General features: G+C 38.7%; 1 protein-coding gene across 1 annotated transcript; it reads left to right on the top strand.

Moving 5' to 3' along the window:
• Positions 1-3,791: 3,791 nt before the first annotated feature.
• On the top strand, positions 3,792-18,890 carry LOC134752576 (putative uncharacterized protein DDB_G0282133). Its single transcript, XM_063688244.1, has 13 exons — positions 3,792-3,868; positions 5,580-5,800; positions 7,912-8,247; positions 8,745-9,059; positions 9,558-9,872; positions 10,583-10,876; positions 13,026-13,319; positions 14,191-14,505; positions 15,163-15,477; positions 15,997-16,290; positions 16,761-17,075; positions 17,725-18,018; positions 18,457-18,890. The coding sequence occupies exons 1-13, from the start codon at positions 3,862-3,864 to the stop codon at positions 18,856-18,858; spliced, it is 3,717 nt and encodes a 1,238-aa protein (XP_063544314.1). The 5' UTR covers positions 3,792-3,861; the 3' UTR covers positions 18,859-18,890.
• Positions 18,891-19,180: the final 290 nt, after the last annotated feature.

Here is a 19,180-nt window from a genome sequence, read left to right as displayed (position 1 = left end):
TTGTGAAAATTCCGTGACTGTCAAATACGGTGCCCCGTGTCTGGACCATCCGGATTACAAGGATTTGGATTACCGAAAGTCCGGATTAACGAGATTTCTATACATAAGTACATAATATCTGAGAGCCCGAGCTTGGGAAAACTCAAACATGCGCGTTTTCCCAGAGATAAGACCTAGCTAGATCGATTTTACGCCCCCGAAAACCCCCATATAGCAAATTTCGTCAAAATCGTTAGAGTTCCAAAATACCCGAAATATACATATATTTGTTTTTGTATAAGAATCGGAACAAGCTAACTCTGCACGTACTTTCCAATAACTAATTTTATTGTGTCATCAAATTTCTATAAAATTACTTATGAAAACTAAGTTTTATAGTACCAAGTTAGATTCAAATGTTTAATTAGTGTTAATCCACAGAACTAATCATAAATCATAAATCATAAATCATTTATTTCGTGATAAACTGACATACATACGAATCTAATCATAATCTAAAGTGTCCGCAGATACTAGTCAGTACCTATGATAGATAGTGTTATTATCCTAATGTCAGTGTCAGTCAATTTATCTTTAAGAATTAGCGGCCATTTGATAATTGATAATAAATTCGCGAAAGCAGTTTTAATTTTTTGGGTTGAATATGCTATAAGAAAATAAGTAAAACTCCAGTTGACTTAAAGACTACACCATTGTTTTCATATCTCATACTCTGAAATTGTGTCGTTGTTGTTCTACAAAATGCGCAAGAAAATGATACGTTTCTGCTCTAGTGCAGAAAAGTGGTGTACTCCTCTGCGTCCCCGTCCCACGAGCAACTGGGTAAAAACAGAATGGAAAAATAGTGTCATTATTTCCCCGCCTGGAACAATTGGCAATTATTTAATTTTACTCATCGAGCATTGATTTTTTTAAAATCAAAAATGATGTAAGTAAATTGTTAAAATAAATTATTCTTGATTTATTTTGATGAATTGTATTTACTCGATTTCATAAGGCGGGTTCCAAAAGGAATACACCAAAAATTTTTAAACCTTACACTTGCGTAAATGAGCAAAGGCAGAATACAGCCAAGGTTAAACGTTTGTACGACATTAAATGGGGTTTTTAAAGTTATTTAGCACTATATTCATAAAAGAAAAGATAAAATATAAGATAAAAATTGCATTTTTTATCAAATTGTTATTTAATATTTAAATTCTTTAAAATATTTTTATTATTTGGCTAAATGAGTAGGATGCCATTGACTATTGGGAGTTTTAGAACGAAAAAGTAAAAAAAATAAAAAGTAAGAGGCAATTAACAAATTATTTTAAAAATAACTGCAGTTTGTTAAAATATGTGTTTTCGTTAATATTGCAATCTAAATGTTTTTCGGTAGGGGTTATTTATCTTCCTTCACACATGTAAAGTCGATTGCAAAGGGAAAAAATCATGGTCGTATTAGGTCTATTAGGTACTTTAATTACTGATTTAGCAAAATTGCCTTGTCTTGTTTGGTTTCCTCGCATTCGATATGAAAAGTAGAGTGTTTAACGGGTGAATGGCACCATACAGAGATGGGTGCCTTTCAACCGTTGGTTAACAATCTACTATTTCAATATGACATTTAAAACCTTCGCGCTTTGAACTCATATTGTCACATTTATAATCGGGTCTATCGCGAATTCATTTTGTTACCTTTATTTACCGACGTTTCACGATAGACAACATTGTTTTCTTTAATATTATGTTCCTATGTCTTTACCATTACGAAACAATGGTGCTCCAGACCTTAGGGAGGCGTGCGCGGAGCCGAAGCCAACACGTAGAGTCCCTTTTGAGACTGAAGTGAAATGTAAGGGGTACAACGAGCGGGTGCTACCCTTGCCCGTGTCATAGGACGCACGCAGAGTGTAAGGACTATTGAGAGTTGATGGAATCAAAAGTGTAATGTTTATTATTTTTATTGTTTATATTATATATTTGGTACTCCTAGTCCTTTTTTTAATTTCAATTTCCCACCAATAAGCAAGCACCTGCCTTCTTCTTCATTACCATTTACATTACAAAATTTCGTTACGATTGGTTAAGTTTTGGAGGAGGAAACAGTCGAGTACGAAACCTCGATTTTTACGCAGGATTGTTTGCCTAAGCTGCAATTGTCCTTATCACACTGGTTTTAGGAGCCGCCCCGTCAGCGCGACGGATATATTCATCTAAAATCTGAGAAGGGGCTCAGCTCCCCTGTCCTCTTAATCATCTTGGAAACAAATAAGTAGGTATCAGTGTTGGCCGAAACGTTAATGCAATTAACCAGTACAAATTGAACCGTAAACTGTAATCGTCCGTTACGATTTACGGTTCATTTGTACTGGTTAATGGATAATTGCATTGAACGTTCAACCAACACTGGTAGGTATGTTATGAAAAGGTCGAAAATAATTTTAAAACCTTATAAATGGAAAGAAGGAATATTCTTCAAAGGCTGTTTAGGGGAATCCGGGGCAATGTATTTTTACATTTTTCTTCATAACCTTTACCTTTTTTTTATTAAAAAAAACTGTTTTGGAATGTAACTTAAGGTCTTTCTATTCATACCCCACTTGAGTGTTTGGGTTGGGTTTTTGGGATCTTTGGATTAGTTTTATAAATAACTATTCCAAATTTCAAATCGATAGCCTAAGTAGTTCTCGAGATATTTACCGGTCAATTCGAACAACGTGATAATTACTAGATACGAGAGCAATACGAGGTCTAATAGATACGTTATAGTGACAGACAGACGGACGGAAAGAGTCGCACCATAAAGGTACCTTACAAACTACATAATGCCTTGCGCGGAACCTATGGCATGCAAGTCTGACTTGCACTTGTATTAATTAGTTTTTAATCGTTTGATGGAAATTTCAGCCGGAAATAAATTTTTATCGCACTAGGGGAAGGTGGCGCAAGGCAAGGCAGGGGGCAATACAGACCACCCGCCTTTACGCAGCGTACTACGTAGGCGAACAACACGCGAACGCGTGAATCAATCCTTTGATACCCATTAGAAGTATCCTACGTGGGCGATCTCGTTGCGAACGCGAACGCCTTGGGCCCGCCGCGCCGCGCCGCTTCGCGTTCGCGAGTGTTCGCCTACGTAAGATAGATATAACAGTCTAAGGAAAAAACGTGCCTCGAAAATCACGAAAATCTGATTCTCGATCAGATGGCGCCACTACCTTAGGTCTACTCTTGAATAGATGGCGATGACGGTTTCGTTTGTTATTTAACAATTTAACGCATATCAGTGAAAGAACATGGGTCAAAATCATATAAAAATAATTATGCGAATAAAAAAAATCATTTATCCACATATAAATACATTTTATGGTATTTTTACGTCTTAATTAAATTAATGCATGTCACGTTTGTGGTTTCAAATTCGCATTGTTTCCAGGCATAGGGCCAGCTTGATAACTAAAGACCTGTCTGCCACACTTACCCGTATTAATCTCATTATGAAGATGAAGATGTCACTTATTCATGAATTTTACGAGTCTATGTAAATGTCAACATCTTGTGAGCAACCGATAGGTTCTTTACCCCATTACCTATTCCATCTTGACCCACCATCCTACACAGGCTACGCATACTTTCAGGACTTAGATTAATTCAGGGCATTTACAAGATTAAGACTTGTTTATAACATCGATATACCTAATTTACAAATTCTAGATGCAATAAATCTTATCAGTCTTGTATCAAAAGTAATTACAACTATATAATGAGAAGATACGTGATAAAATAATCAGTTTAGTTCTTATTCAAAGACACTGAAGTGTTCCTTAAGAGCTATAGTTTCTTTTATTAACGTGTCGCGTCCCATTTGACGCCAAAATGATCGGTAAGTTCTACACAAATTGGGCCTTGTTTAACAATGTGGAAGTTGTAGAACATTTAAAAAAAATCAGGAACATTCTCGGAAGTTTCTGGCAACTTACACGAGAATTTAGAGCAAGTTTCCATTCAGAAATATGCTTGTGGGAATTTATCAAAAGAGTATTATTGATAATTTTATATACTTATCACATATTAATTAGCCAAGCAGAGTTAGGATAATAGATAAACAATCTATTAAGGTTTTGACATGTTTCTAGTTAATACCAAAATATTACTTTGCTAATCCGCGAAAAGATAACGTACTAGTCAATCAGTACTTACTTGCTAAATGAATCATCATGATGATGTTTTTAGTAAGTATTTGCTAAATTTAAATTTCTGATAACTTTTCCTATATAAATTTGGTAACTTCGGAAACTTCTTATTAATATTTTTTAAACCCAAAAATAACCGATTTCACAAAAAAATTGTGTCGCTTAACTTCAAACTCAGATAAATCGATTTGACGCTCATTTTTACTAGTATCCAACCGAAACCGGATTCTTTGACGAAGCCGAAACCGAAGGCTCGGTTTTGCTGTAGTTTCGGACGAAACCGAACCTTCGGCAGAAACATGATTTGTATGCCGACACCTGCCTAAACAGAAACTTCGGTTGGACACTAGTTTTTCGTAGTTACATAGGTACCTGTGTTTCGTTATTTGTATATCCAGCATATACAAAATGTAGACATGCCTCTGTCGAAAAATCGATTACATCAAGATTTTTCGACCACTTATTTATATTTTCTGATTATATTTATACGAAGGGAACCGTTTAAAAAATGCGATACCGACGAATTAAGAACCTCCTCCTTCAAAAGTCGCTTAAGGCCGTTCCGTCGGTTTGCCGCTGTCTCTGTCACATTTCGCAAGAAAGAACGGGAAAGATCATGCGCGCCAAGTGTTAATTTTGATCGAATTTTGTCGATTTTTATTTATTTTAAAAACGTTACCCTACAATATCGAAATTCGAAAGCTATGAAATTATTATTTAAGTTAAGATTGTTTTTTCTTCTTTTATTATTTATAGTATCACATAATAAATAACCGAGTAAAGTTGGATTAAAAGCCCGAGTTAGAGGTTACTTTGGGAATTAATTGTATCGAGCGAAGTGTCATAATTCGTGTATCGGAAGCTATGATATTAAAGGTAATATAGTCAAGAACTACATATATTTTTTCCACGTCTACGAATATCAACGCCTCTTAGGAAAACAGGATCATATAAGGAGATTTTTCGCCTTCTGGCTCAGGGAACCGCCGGTCTCCGGCAAACTCGGTTCTCCATACAAACGTAGTTCCGCTCTCATTTTAAAACGACTAGCTAGATTGCTCTGAAACTTTGTACTTACAATAGGATGAGGTATATCTATGTCTGTAATTAGTTTATGTAGCTTCAGATACCATAGTTAAAAAAATACACATTCGCTGAATTTTTCATACAAAACTTGTTTTTGCTCTATTTCGTTTGTTTTATAAACGGGAGCTAAATAAACTAATTTCAGACCTAGATATACCTCATGTCATTGTATGTGCAAAGTTTCATTACAATCCAACACGTAGTTTTAAAATTAGAGCGAAACCAATACGTTTGTATGGGAAGGTATGAGCTTGCCGGGGGCTTAATAAATAAATCTGTTCTTTCCACAATGTTTGTATATCATTTTTTTTCCAGGAAAAATCCTAATTCTCGCCACGGTCGCCGTGGCCAACGCCAGACATGTTTTGGTAGAAAACAATGGAGCTTCAACGACGAGTGATCTTTGTCCAGCGGAGGGCCACCACCTGCTTCCCCACGAGTGGGACTGCACAAAGTTCTACTACTGCGAGTATGGGCAGAAGTGGGTCACGCCGAGGGACTGTGCTCCGGGAACTGAGTTCTCATATGAAATTCAGGTATTACCTTGACCAAAGAGGATATAATAAGATAGAACGGTACTGTCGTAGTAAATTTTGTCATTAAAACTGTTGCCAATTAAAACTAAAAATAAAAATATCAAAAAATGTATTTATATACGGATAAATCTTCTTCCTCGCGTTATCCCGGCATTTTACCACGGCTCCTGGGAGCCTGGGGTCCGCTTGACAACTAATCCTAAGAATCGACGTAGGCACTAGTTTTTACGAAAGCGACTGCCATCTGACCTTTCAACCCAGAGGGGGAACTAGGCCTTGTTAGGATCAGTCCGGTTTCCTCACGATGTTTTCCTTCACCGAAAAGCGACTGGTAAATATCAAATGATATTTCGTACATAAGTTCCGAAAAACTCATTGGTACGAGCCGGGGTTTGAACCCGCGACCTCCGGATTGAAAGTCGCACGCTCTTACCGCTAGGCCACCAGCGCTGCATTTATATACGGATAAATGATTTTTTTAATTGCATTTATTATTTTTATATGATTTTGACCCATGTTTTTACACTGATATGTGTTAAAATTGTTAAATAACGAACGAAACCGTCAAACGCCATCTATACGAGAGTAGGCCAAAGGTAGTGGCGCCATCTGATAGAGAATCAAATTTTCTTGAGTTTCGAGGCACGTTTTTTCCTTAGACTGTATCCATCTATTACGGAGTTATATCTATCTTTGCATTGACTGATGTCCGTAACTGACTTTAACTGAAGGTGGCAGTTAGCAACCTGAAGACATTGCTATATTTTGTGAAGAAGCTGGGATGGTTAGAGTAACGCTACCTCGTTTTCAGGCAAAATAGGCACAATGGTTATCGATTTATTTGAGGAAAATGCCCAGCAAAACTAACTAACTGATGTCGGAAATTTTCCAATTAGGTATGCGAAATTTACACTTGGAAAAAAATCGGGAACTCCTCATATTTTAGTAATGGATTCGAAATTTTTCATTTCCAAAGTGAAAGTTTCCTTCGTCTCCTACAGTTTCCGAGGATTATTCCAACTTGAGGCAAAGTTTGTAACTTGCTCATCAGTCATCCTTGACCTTAAACCACAGGCTAAGAAGACAAGCCTTCTTGAGCCTTCGCTTAAAGGATGACTCACGTTAGACCGGGCCGAGCTTCCGGCGCTTCGTTTTCTATAGAAAGCATCACGTGATCACCTGTCATGTCATAGAAAAGTAAGCGCCGGAAGCTCCGGCCCGGTCACGGCCCGGTCTAACGTGACTAACGTGACTTAAGCTCATACACAACCACTGTTGAGGGTCTAGCCAAATGACAATTTTTAAAAGAAAACGCCAATCATTTCAAGTTTGCTGCTTTCCTAGTTTTCAGACAGTAATATTGCGACGGCTCATGGAGAACATAAAAGCCAAGTCTTAATTACTTTCCTACAAACATTTATGTTTGACAAACCGGCACTGCCAGCTACGGACATGCCGAATAAAGGATGATTCACGTTAAACCGGGCCGTGCCCGGGGCGGAGCTTCCGGCGCTTCGTTTTCTATGGAAAGCACCACGTGATCACCTGGCATGTCATAGAAAAGTAAGCGCCGGAAGCTCCGGCCCGGACACGGCCCGGTCTAACGTGAGTCATCCTTAATATGTAAAAAATTGGCCAAGAGCATGTCGGGCCATGCTCAGTGTAGAGTTCCGTACTCACCATTCTGTCAGAATAGGCTAAATAATAGCCCCCTATTAGTAAGAATCATGTACACACAAGCAAAAGGGAGTATACTTTCGCAGCGCTTTGTACGTCTTTTTACTAAAAAGAGAAGATTTTTTGCAATAACTCAAAAACGGCTGTAGGTACCTATTATATTCGCTATAGTTTTCATTGAAAGTATTTATTACGGTTTTGTTTTACAATTTTTATTTATAAGTGAGAGGAAGGGGGGGGGCACATTTTTTATTTTTTCCTTCGGAGCGATTATTTCCGAAAATAATCACTTAATCAAAAAATGGTTGTTGGAGATCCTTATTCATTTTGAAAGACCTTTTTTTTTGTCGGAGTGGGAATGCACTTACGCACAGTGTGTGGGACTCGCCGCTCCTTTTCCCTCTCTTATCTTACCTTATCGAGTTCTTTTACAGACTTGTGTACACCCGGATGATGCAAACTGCCAACTGCCAAGAGTTCCTCCTACGTCCGAAAAGAGCGAGGAGTCAGCGGAGACCGAAGCTGGAAGCGCTGAGAATGGAAACAGCAACAGTAACGAGCATAACAGCAACGAGAACCATGGAAACAGCAATGAAAACAACGGAAGTAGCGAAGAAAGCGGCATTTTACCCAACGGATGCCCTGCTGGCTTCAACGTCCATCAGCTGTTGCCTCATGAAAGTGATTGTGCCAAGTTCTACTACTGCGTGTTTGGAATGAAGATCGAGAGAGATTGTGCCCTGGGAACTCATTTCAACCCTACTTTACAGGTTACTTGAATTACAAAATAGCCTTTAATAGTATTTTGTGCAACAGGTACATAATAAGGGTTCTTAAAATTCAAGGGCCAGTCACAAATTAAACGAAGTTGAGTTTTGTAAAGACAGGCCCGAGAATTTTAAGACTTAATTATGTACCGTTGCACACAATATTTTACTAAGACAGAGGCAAACACCTAAAATTATAAATTAAATCAAAGTAAATAATGGTTGGTAGATCTTTGCCTAGAAGCCAGAATTTTAAAAAAAACTACAGTTGCGTAATATTGTATGAATATCCCTAAGAACACTGCTGTTGGGATCCTTATAACACTGCGCCGGGGCCCCGCACACCGCGCTTCTTATGAAGTTGATTTCGATCTCTCTGGCAGTCATTTAATCTACAAATAAGAGTGCTGGAGTAGAAAAAGTACATATGCTGTAACATTCATATTTCAATCTATAAAACCATCATTTTAAAGACTGTGTCATTATTAACTTTTTCTCAGGTGTGCGACTGGCCACAAAACGCTGGATGTGCCAACGCCGGCAGCGGTGAAAACGAATCTACTGGAAGCGCTGACAATGGAAGCAGCAACGAAGGAAACGGAAACAGCGGCAGCAACGAGAACCATGGAAACAGCAATGAAAGCAACGGAAGTAGCGAAGAAAGCGGCATTTTACCCAACGGATGCCCTGCTGGCTTCAACGTCCATCAGCTGTTGCCTCATGAAAGTGATTGTGCCAAGTTCTACTACTGCGTGTTTGGAAAGAAGATCGAGAGAGATTGTGCCCCGGGAACTCATTTCAACCCTACTTTACAGGTGACTTGAATTACAAAATAGCCTTTAATGGTATTTTATGCAACAGGTACATAATAAGGGTTCTTAAAATGCAAGGGCCAAAATCACAAAACTACACGAAGTTGAGTTTTGTAAACAGGCCCGAGAATTTTAAGACCTAATTAAGTACCGTTGCACACAATATTTTACTAAGACAGCGGCAAACACCTAAAATTAGAAATTAAATCAAAGTAAATAATGGTTGGTAGATTTTTGCCTAGAAGCCAGAATTTAAAAAAAAACTACAGTTGCGTAATATTGTATGAATATCCCTAAGAACACTGCTGTTGGGATCCTTATAACACTGCGCCGGGGCCCCGCGCACCGCACTTCTTATGAAGTTGATTTCGATCTCTCTGGCAGTCATTTAATCTACAAATAAGAGTGCTGGAGTAGAAAAAGTACATATGCTGAAACATTCATATTTCAATCTATAAAACCATCATTTTAAAGACTGTGTCATTATTAACTTTTTCTCAGGTGTGCGACTGGCCACAAAACGCTGGATGTGCCAACGCCGGCAGCGGTGAAAACGAATCTACTGGAAGCGCTGAGAATGGAAGCAGCAACGAAGGAAACGGAAACAGCGGCAGCAACGAGAACCATGGGAACAGCAATGAAAGCAACGGAAGTAGCGAAGAAAGCGGCATTTTACCCAACGGATGCCCTGCTGACTTCAACGTCCATCAGCTGTTGCCTCATGAAAGCGATTGTGCCAAGTTCTACTACTGCGTGTTTGGAAAGAAGATCGAGAGAGATTGTGCCCCGGGAACTCATTTCAACCCTACTTTACAGGTGACTCGAATAACAAAATAGCCTTTAATAGTATTTTGTGCAACAGGTACCTAATAAGGGCTCTTAAATTCAAGGGCCAATTTGTCGTCAGAGTGGACTGCCCACTGATGAGGCGTTGGAACCAATTACATGAGCCCAGCGCATCATCGAAATAATTAGTTTTTAGGTATTTATTGTTTTACTACATAGTATACACACTAACATAGATATAGGTAGCATATTATAATTTTTGTACTAACACTATATGGGTTCTGTTCTGTGCCTGAAATAAATATTTTCAATTTCAATTTCAAAAGCACAAAACTAAACGAAGTTGAGTTTTGTAAAGACAGGCCCGAGAATTTTAAGACCTAATTAAGTACCGTTGCACACAATATTTTACTAAGACAGCGGCAAACACCTAAAATTAGAAATTAAATCAAAGTAAATAATGGTTGGTAGATCTTTGCCTAGAAGCCAGATTTAAAAAAAAAAACTACAGTTGCGTAATATTGTATGAATATCCCTAAGAACACTGCTGTTGGGATCCTTATAACACTGCGCCGGGGCCCCGCGCACCGCGCTTCTTATGAAGTTGATTTCGATCTCTGGCAGTCATTTAATCTACAAATAAGAATGCTGGAGTAGAAAAAGTACATATGCTGAAACATTCATATTTCAATCTATAAAACCATCATTTTAAAGACTGTGTCATTATTAACTTTTGACAGGTGTGCGACTGGCCACAAAACGCTGGATGTGCCAACGCCGGTAGCGGTGAAAACGAATCTAATGGAAGCGCTGAGAATGGAAATAGCAACAGTAACGAGAATAATGGAAACAGCAACGAAAACAACGGAAGTAGCGAAGAAAGGGGCATTTTACCCAACGGATGCCCTGCTGACTTCGATGTTGATCAGCTGTTGCCTCATGAAAGTGACTGTACCAAGTACTACGACTGCGTGTTTGGAGAGAAGGTCGAGAGAGATTGTGCCCCTGGAGCTCATTTCAGCGCTGCTTATCAGGTTAGTTGATCTACAAAATGGCATGTAATTGTATCGAAAACTCGAAGTAGATAATATTGTCTTCGGTTACCGCGACAGATACTAATGAAATAAAACTATGATGAAAACGGATTACATCGCGTATGTTGAAGATAAGTTTAATTTCCTTAAATTTAGTAAGGGGCGATGCCGCTTGGCACGATTGTTCCTTAGGTCAAACAAAGCCGAGTTGGTCCGGTAGCCACGAGATCGTACCGTGCCTACCCCCAAAAGAGGAAGGAGGAAAGGGTCGGCTCCACAGGTCCAATCTATGCTATATTTCTTCCTGCTCTTAGCAACTAGGGCAAGTTATAATTATATCATTTTCGTATAATTTAGGGACGAGGAATTCATTTTTGATATAATTATTATACCTTTCCATACAAAAATGTTTTGCGACAATTTTGGCTATTACAATCACATTGTGGCGATTCGCAATAAATAAAAAAGCGGACAATGTAGCCCATCTATTCTTCAGTTTAGAAAATATCACTTTAAAGTAGGTATTCATACTTTTTTTTCGTAAAAGAATAAAATATATAGCGCGGGGCGGTGACAATTTCCATACAAATGGAACAAAGGCCAAAGTCAAAGATTAAAAATCTTTACAAAAACACTGAATTTGGCATTTTAAAAGTAAAAATGTAACGTAATGAATCGATTTCAACAATTTTTGTTTTATTTAAAAGAAGGTATTTTTATTGTAATCTCATAAACATTTTAAGTATAGCAAACACCCGCAAACGCACTCAAATTGCAAATTAAATAAGAAAATGTTTTTTGATAATTAAAAAAAAATTAAGATAGTGTGATTATATTTTTCCTGTAATATTTATGATAATGTTATTATGTAAAAATTAAAAAAAAACGTTGGTAAACTTCGGAGATAAGGGGGGGTGGTATTTTTTTCACATTTTCCTTCATAAGTCAATTTTTTTTTCACTATGAAAAACAAATAGAAAATTGTTTTGTAATGTTCAATTCGAGCTCATCAAATGATGTCCCACTCGAACTAATAACTAGACTTTGACTTTTTGCCCCCTCTTTGTATTGGGCATTTTTCATAATTAATATAAACAAAATTAAAAAAATACACTTCCAAAGTGTTAAGGTTAGCGCTGTTCATTATCATAACTATTCCAAATTTCAAATCGATAGCTTCAGTAGTTCTCGAGATATTTAGCAATGTGACAAACAGATGAGACAGACGGACAGAGTCGCACCATAACCACCAATTTGACATGTAATTATTAAGTATTTGCGAAATTTTGTAATTTGTAATTTAGTGTTTATGAGTGAAAGGAGGCTAACAAAGAGAGTATATAAGGGAGATGTAGAAACGGGAGTTGGAAGGGGCAGACCTCGGCGGACTTTCTCTGATCAGATCGGGGAAATCCTGAAGAAAGGCCAGGTCAAGAGCACCCTAAACCGGCGAGCGTGTATGAGGAATGTTATGAAAGTGAAGGAAGCGAAAGAGGTATGTCAGGATCGTAGCAAGTGGAAATCCGTGGTCTTTGCCTACCCCTCCGGGAAATAGGCGTGATTATATGTATGTATGTATGTATGTAATTTAGTATAATTTTGAGTAGTTTTAGGATACTTTTTTATAGTTTTAGGATAGTTTTTGCTCCTTATATTTCTTTCTTGCTGTGCATGCTTGCTTTGGATGGCATTCTTATGCAATACCTACCACTCATGTACTCTTTGTAACTATGTTGAATGTTGTCTGTTTAGTGTGCCTTTTAAATAAACAATTATAATAAAAAAATAATGGTTCCTTTTGTACCTTTTTGGTACGGAACCCTAAAAATATGTCTCTAATGCCTAGCCAATGAGTGTTGTGCCGAAACTTATTATAAAGAATGTGCGTTATACTAACTCAGCATTAGGTTGAAAGATATTATATCAAATACCTGTTATACTGTATGAGAGATATATCTGATAAAAATATGTCATTCGTATGTATATGTCTTATAAATTATATACCTTGATTGTTATATCGACCAATAATATATCCATAGTTGTTATATACAGTGAACCGCACTCGGTTATCACGTCAGCCAAGTCTAGGTATTTACTGGACTTGTCTTTCTAGGTTTTCAACCGTGTCCTTATAATTAATTTTTCTCAGGCATGCGTCAGGCCAGAAGACGCTGCATGTGCCAACGCCGGCAGCGGTGAAAACGAATCTACTGGAAGCGCTGAGAATGGAAACAGCAACAGTCACGAGGACAATGGAAATAGCAATGAAAGCAACGGAAGTTGCGAAGAAAGCGGTATTTTACCCAACGGATGCCCTGCTGACTTCGATGTCCATCAGCTGTTGCCTCATGAAACTAACTGTGCCAAGTTCTACTACTGCGTGTTTGGAGAAAAGGTCGAGAGAGATTGTGCCCCGGGAACTCATTTCAACCCTACTTTACAGGTGACTTGAATTACAAAATAGCCTTTAATAGTATTTTGTGCATCAGGTACATAATAAGGCTTTTTAAAATTCAACTAAACGAAGTTGAGTTTTGTAAAGACAGGCCCGAGAATTTTAAGACCTAATTATGTACCATTGCACACAATATTTTTTTCTAAGACAGCGGCAAACACCTAAAATTAGAAATAAAATCAAAGTAAATATTGGTTTGTAAATCTTTGCCCAGAAGTAAGAATAAAAAAAACAACAGTTGCATAATATTGTATAAATATCCCTAAGAGCACTGCTGTTAGGATCCTTATAACTGCACTGCGCCGGGACCCCGCGCACCGCGCTTCTTATGAAGTTGATTTCGATCTCACTGACAGTCATTTAATCTACAAAATACAAATAAGAGTGCTGGAGTAGAAAAAGTACTTTGTATCTAAGAGGATATAATAGGATAGAGCCGTACTGTCATAGTAAATTTTGTAACCACAGTAAATTTACTGCCATCTATCGACACACTTTAAAACTAAAAATGAAGATTTATAGAAATACGATAAAATGTATTAAAATATGGATAAATGTTTTTTTTTTTATTTGCATTAACTATTTTTATGATTTTGACCCATGGTCTTTCACCGATATGCGTTAAAAATGTTAAATAACAAACGAAACCATCAACGCCCTCTATACGAGAGTAGGCCAAAGGTAGTGGCACCATTTGAGCGAGAATCAAATTTTCGTGATTTTCGACGCACGTTTTTTCCTTAGACTGTATCCATCTATTACGGAGTTATATCTATCTTTCATTTTATGCTGAAACATTAATATTTCAATCTATAAAACCATCATTTTAAAGATTATGTCATTATTAAATTTTTCTCAGGTGTGCGACTGGCCACAAAACGCTGGATGTGCCAACGCCGGCAGCGGTGAAAATGAATCTACTGGAAGCTCTGAAAATGGAAGCAGCAACGAAGGAAACGAAAACAGCGGCAGCAACGAGAACCATGGAAACAGCAATGAAAGCAACGGAAGTAGCGAAGAAAGCGGCATTTTACCCAACGGATGCCCTGCTGACTTCAATGTTCATCAGCTGTTGCCTCATGAAAGCGATTGTGCCAAGTTCTACTACTGCGTGTTTGGAGAGAAGGTCGAGAGAGATTGTGCCCCGGGAACTCATTTCAACCCTACTTTGCAGGTGACTCGAATTACAAAGTAGCATGTTAATAACTATACTATCTTAAACCCCATGTTCAGGCAAATACACATCATCAACTACATAAACAAATAACACGGTAATTACCTGTTGCTAACCGCCTCGAAGCCGGCTTCAATGGGGCATGGGGCAGAGCCCCCGCTCTCGTTGGTTCTTAAATTTAATGTTCCGAGTTCCTTAACACCTTTTACACAAACACAGAACCGCCACAGGTCAAATGTACAGCATTTTCACAATAAAACCGTTTTTAATACAGCGCGACAGCAAAAACGTGCCGCCCGTATTTTGTTTTCTCTTGCGACTCGTTTCCCTTTTTAGCCATGGGCGGAGCTCACCGGAGAGTGGCGTGACTGTCGCGCGATCGGCGCAAGGGCGGCGTTTTTCCGCGTCATTTGAATTATGTAGCCGATAGACATGTTTTATTATGCCTGAACATAGCATTTAATAGTATTTTTGTGCAACAGGTACATAATAAGGGTTCTTAAAATTCAAGGGCCAAAGGCCAGTCACAAAACTAAACGAAGTTCAGTTTTGTAAAGACAGGCCCGAGAATTTTAAGATCTAATTATGTACCTGAAACATTCATATTTCAATCTATAAAACCATCATTTTAAAGACTCTTTATTAACTTTTTCTCAGGTGTGCGACTGGCCACAAAACGCTGGATGTGCCAACGCCGGCAGCGGTGAAAACGAATCTACTGGAAGCGCTGAGAATGGAAGCAGCAACGAAGAAAACGGAAACAGCGGCAGCAACGAGAACCATGTAAACAGCAATGAAAGCAACGGAAGTAGCGAAGAAAGCGGCATTTTACCCAACGGATGCCCTGCTGACTTCAATGTCCATCAGCTGTTGCCTCATGAAAGCAATTGTGCCAAGTTCTACTACTGCGTGTTTGGAGAGAAGGTCGAGAGAGATTGTGCCCCGGGAACTCATTTCAACCCTACTTTACAGGTGACTTGAATTACAAAATAGCCTTTAATAGTATTTTCTGCAACAGATATTTACATAATAAAGGATGACTCACGTATGACCGGGCCGTGACCGGGCCGGGTACTTTTCTATGACATGACAGGTGATCACGTGATGCTTCCCATAGAAAACGAAGCGCCGGAAGCTCCGGCCCGGTCTAACGTGAGTCATCCTTTATTATGTAAATATCTGTTGCACAAAATACTATAAAATAAAATATATTGGTTTGTAGATGTTTGCCTAGAAGTCAGAAAAAAAAACAACAGTTGCATAATATTATATGAATATCCCTAAGAACACTGCTGTTAGGATCCTTATAACACTGCGCCGGGACCCCTCACACCGCGCTTCTTAATAAGTTGATTTCGATCTCACTGGCAGTCATTTAATCTACAAATAAGAGTGCTGGAGTAAAAAAAAGTACATTTTACGCTGAAATATTCATATTTCGATCTATAAAACTATCATTCTAAAGACTGTTTCATTATTAACTTTTCTCAGGTGTGCGACTGGCCACAAAACGCTGGATGTGCCAACGCCGGTAGCGGTGAAAACGAATCTAATGGAAGCGCTGAGAATGGAAACAGCAACAGTAACGAGAATAATGGAAACAGCAACGAAAACAACGGAAGTAGCGAAGAAAGCGGCATTTTACCCAACGGATGCCCTGCTGACTTCGATGTTGATCAGCTGTTGCCTCATGAAAGTGACTGTACCAAGTTCTACGACTGCGTGTTTGGAGAGAAGGTCGAGAGAGATTGTGCCCCGGGAACTCATTTCAACCCTACTTTACAGGTAACTTGAATTACAAAATAGCTTTTAATAGTATTTTGTGCAACAGGTACATATTTACATAATAAGGGTTCTTAAAATTCAAGGGCCAAAGTCACAAAACTAAACGAAGTTGAGTATATTTTATATATATACATTTTTCTAAGACAGCGGCAAACACCTAAAATTAGAAATTAAATCAAAGTAAATATTGGTTTGTAGATCTTTGCCTAGAAGTCAGAATAAAAAAAACTACAGTTGCGTAATATTGTTTGAATATCCCTAAGAACATTGCTGTTGGGATCCTTATAATACTGCGCTGAGGCCCCGAGCAAAGCGCTTCTTATGAAGTTGATTTCGAATATTTCGATCTCACTGGCTATCAACAAATAAGAGTGTTGGGGTAGAAAAAGTACATTTTATGCTGAAACATTCATATTTCAATCTATGAAACCATCATTTTAAAGACTGTGTCATTATTAACTTTTTCTCAGGTGTGCGACTGGCCACAAAACGCTGGATGTGCCAACGCCGGCAGCGGTGAAAACGAATCTACTGGAAGCGCTGAGAATGAAAGCAGCAACGAAGAAAACGGAAACAGCGGCAGCAACGAGAACCATGGAAACAGCAATGAAAGCAACGGAAGTAGCGAAGAAAGCGGCATTTTACCTAACGGATGCCCTGCTGACTTCAATGTCCATCAGCTGTTACCTCATGAAAGCGATTGTGCCAAGTTCTACTACTGCGTGTTTGGAGAAAAGGTCGAGAGAGATTGTGCCCCGGGAACTCATTTCAACCCTACTTTACAGGTGACTTGAATTACAAAATAGCCTTTAATAGTATTTTGTGCAACAGATTTACATAATAAAGGATGACTCACGTTAGACCGGGCCGTGACCGGGCCGGAGCTTCCGGCGCTTCGTTTTCTATGGAAAGCATCACGTGATCACCTGTCATGTCATAGAAAAGTAAGCGCCGGAAGCTCCGGCCCGGTCACGGCCCGGTCTAACGTTAGTCATCCTTAAGGGTTCTTAAAATTCAAGGACCAAAGTCACAAAACTAAACGAAGTCGAGTTTTATAAATAGGCCCGAGAATTTTTAAACCTAATTACTTATGTCCCGTTGCACACAATATTTTTTTAAGACAGTAGCAAACACCTACAATTAGAAATAAAATATAATGGTTTGTAGATGTTTGCCTAGAAGTCAGAAAAAAAACAACAGTTGCATAATATTATATGAATATCCCTAAGAACACTGCTGTTAGGATCCTTATAACACTGCGCCGGGACCCCGCGCACCGCGCTTCTTAATAAGTTGATTTCGATCTCTCTGGCAGTCATTTAATCTACAAATAAGAGTGCTGGAGTAGAAAAAGTACATTTTACGCTGAAATATTCATATTTCGATCTATAAAACCATCATTCTAAAGACTGTTTCATTATTAACTTTTTTCAGGTGTGCGACTGGCCACAAAACGCTGGATGTGCCAACGCCGGTAGCGGTGAAAACGAATCTAATGGAAGCGCTGAGAATGGAAACAGCAACAGTAACGAGAATAATGGAAACAGCAACGAAAACAACGGAAGTAGCGAAGAAAGCGGCATTTTACCCAACGGATGCCCTGCTGACTTCGATGTTGATCAGCTGTTGCCTCATGAAAGTGACTGTACCAAGTTCTACGACTGCGTGTTTGGAGAGAAGGTCGAGAGAGATTGTGCCCCGGGAACTCATTTCAACCCTACTTTACAGGTAACTTGAATTACAAAATAGCTTTTAAAAGCATTGAATAATGGAAGTGAAAGGATTCAGTCCTACTTCGTTTTTTGTTTCGAAAAAACACAGTTGATCATTTTTTAGGGTTCCGTACCCAAAGGGTAAAAAGGGGACCCTATTACTAAGACTCCTCAGTCCGTCTGTCTGTCACCAGGCTGTATCTCATCAACCGTGATAGATGATGTATTTCTGTTGCCGCTATAACAACAAAATACTAAAAAGTACGGAACCCTCGGTGGGCGAGTCCGACTCGCACTTGTTTTTTTTGTCGTTCTGTCCCGTCAGCCATGACACAACACTAATACAGTTTTATTGAAACACTTTCTCCTTGTTCAGTCGATGGCCCATAAAGTTACCTAATATGCTGATATAAAACCAAGATTTTAATGACTGTGTCATTATTATTTTTCTCAGGTGTGCGACTGGCCAGAAAATGCTGCATGTGCCAACGCCGGCAGTGATGAAAGCGGAGAGAGCAATGAAAATAACAACGGAGAATCTGGAGCTAGCGAAAGTGCTGAAAACGGCAGCCAAGAAGAATCAGACAAATGTAAGACTTCTTGCAATGTAGGTGCATGGGCTCATGAACACGACTGCGATAAATTCTGGCGCTGTGACGGAGAAAACGCTGTCTTAGGCACATGCTCTGAAGGTCTACATTTCAATGTTCAGACTCAGACTTGCGATTTCATCTGCAATGCTAACTGCGTGAGAGATGATGTCGAAAGTACTCCGGAAAAAGAAGGTTTGAAATTGTTCCTGCCTTGGAACAAGGTTGATAAGACTATCAGAAAATTATATCTTGGACATAAGTAATTCTTGAAGCTTTAGTTCAGTAAAGATGTCAGGATAACCCTAGCATACTGTATCTAAATTAAATACGTTTATGTAATATTTGAATGTTAGTTTTGTAACGCTATTACACCTTAACATCTTGTCTGTGTCATGATATCAGGTAGCAGTGACGTCAGCGACGTCATAATGACGTAATGATGACGTAATTATGGCGTCACAATTACGTCGCTGACGTATAACTGCTGTTAGGAGGGATCCTGCCGAATTTGTAATCATTTTCTCTTTGCTTTATATAGCACGCAAAACCCACGATTTTTGACCAGCAGTACCAGCACACAGATAT

Source organism: Cydia strobilella, chromosome 25 (assembly GCF_947568885.1).
Source record: "Cydia strobilella chromosome 25, ilCydStro3.1, whole genome shotgun sequence".
In the NCBI taxonomy this organism is placed as follows: Eukaryota; Metazoa; Arthropoda; class Insecta; order Lepidoptera; family Tortricidae; genus Cydia; species Cydia strobilella.
This window is presented reverse-complemented; position numbering and strand designations above follow the sequence as displayed.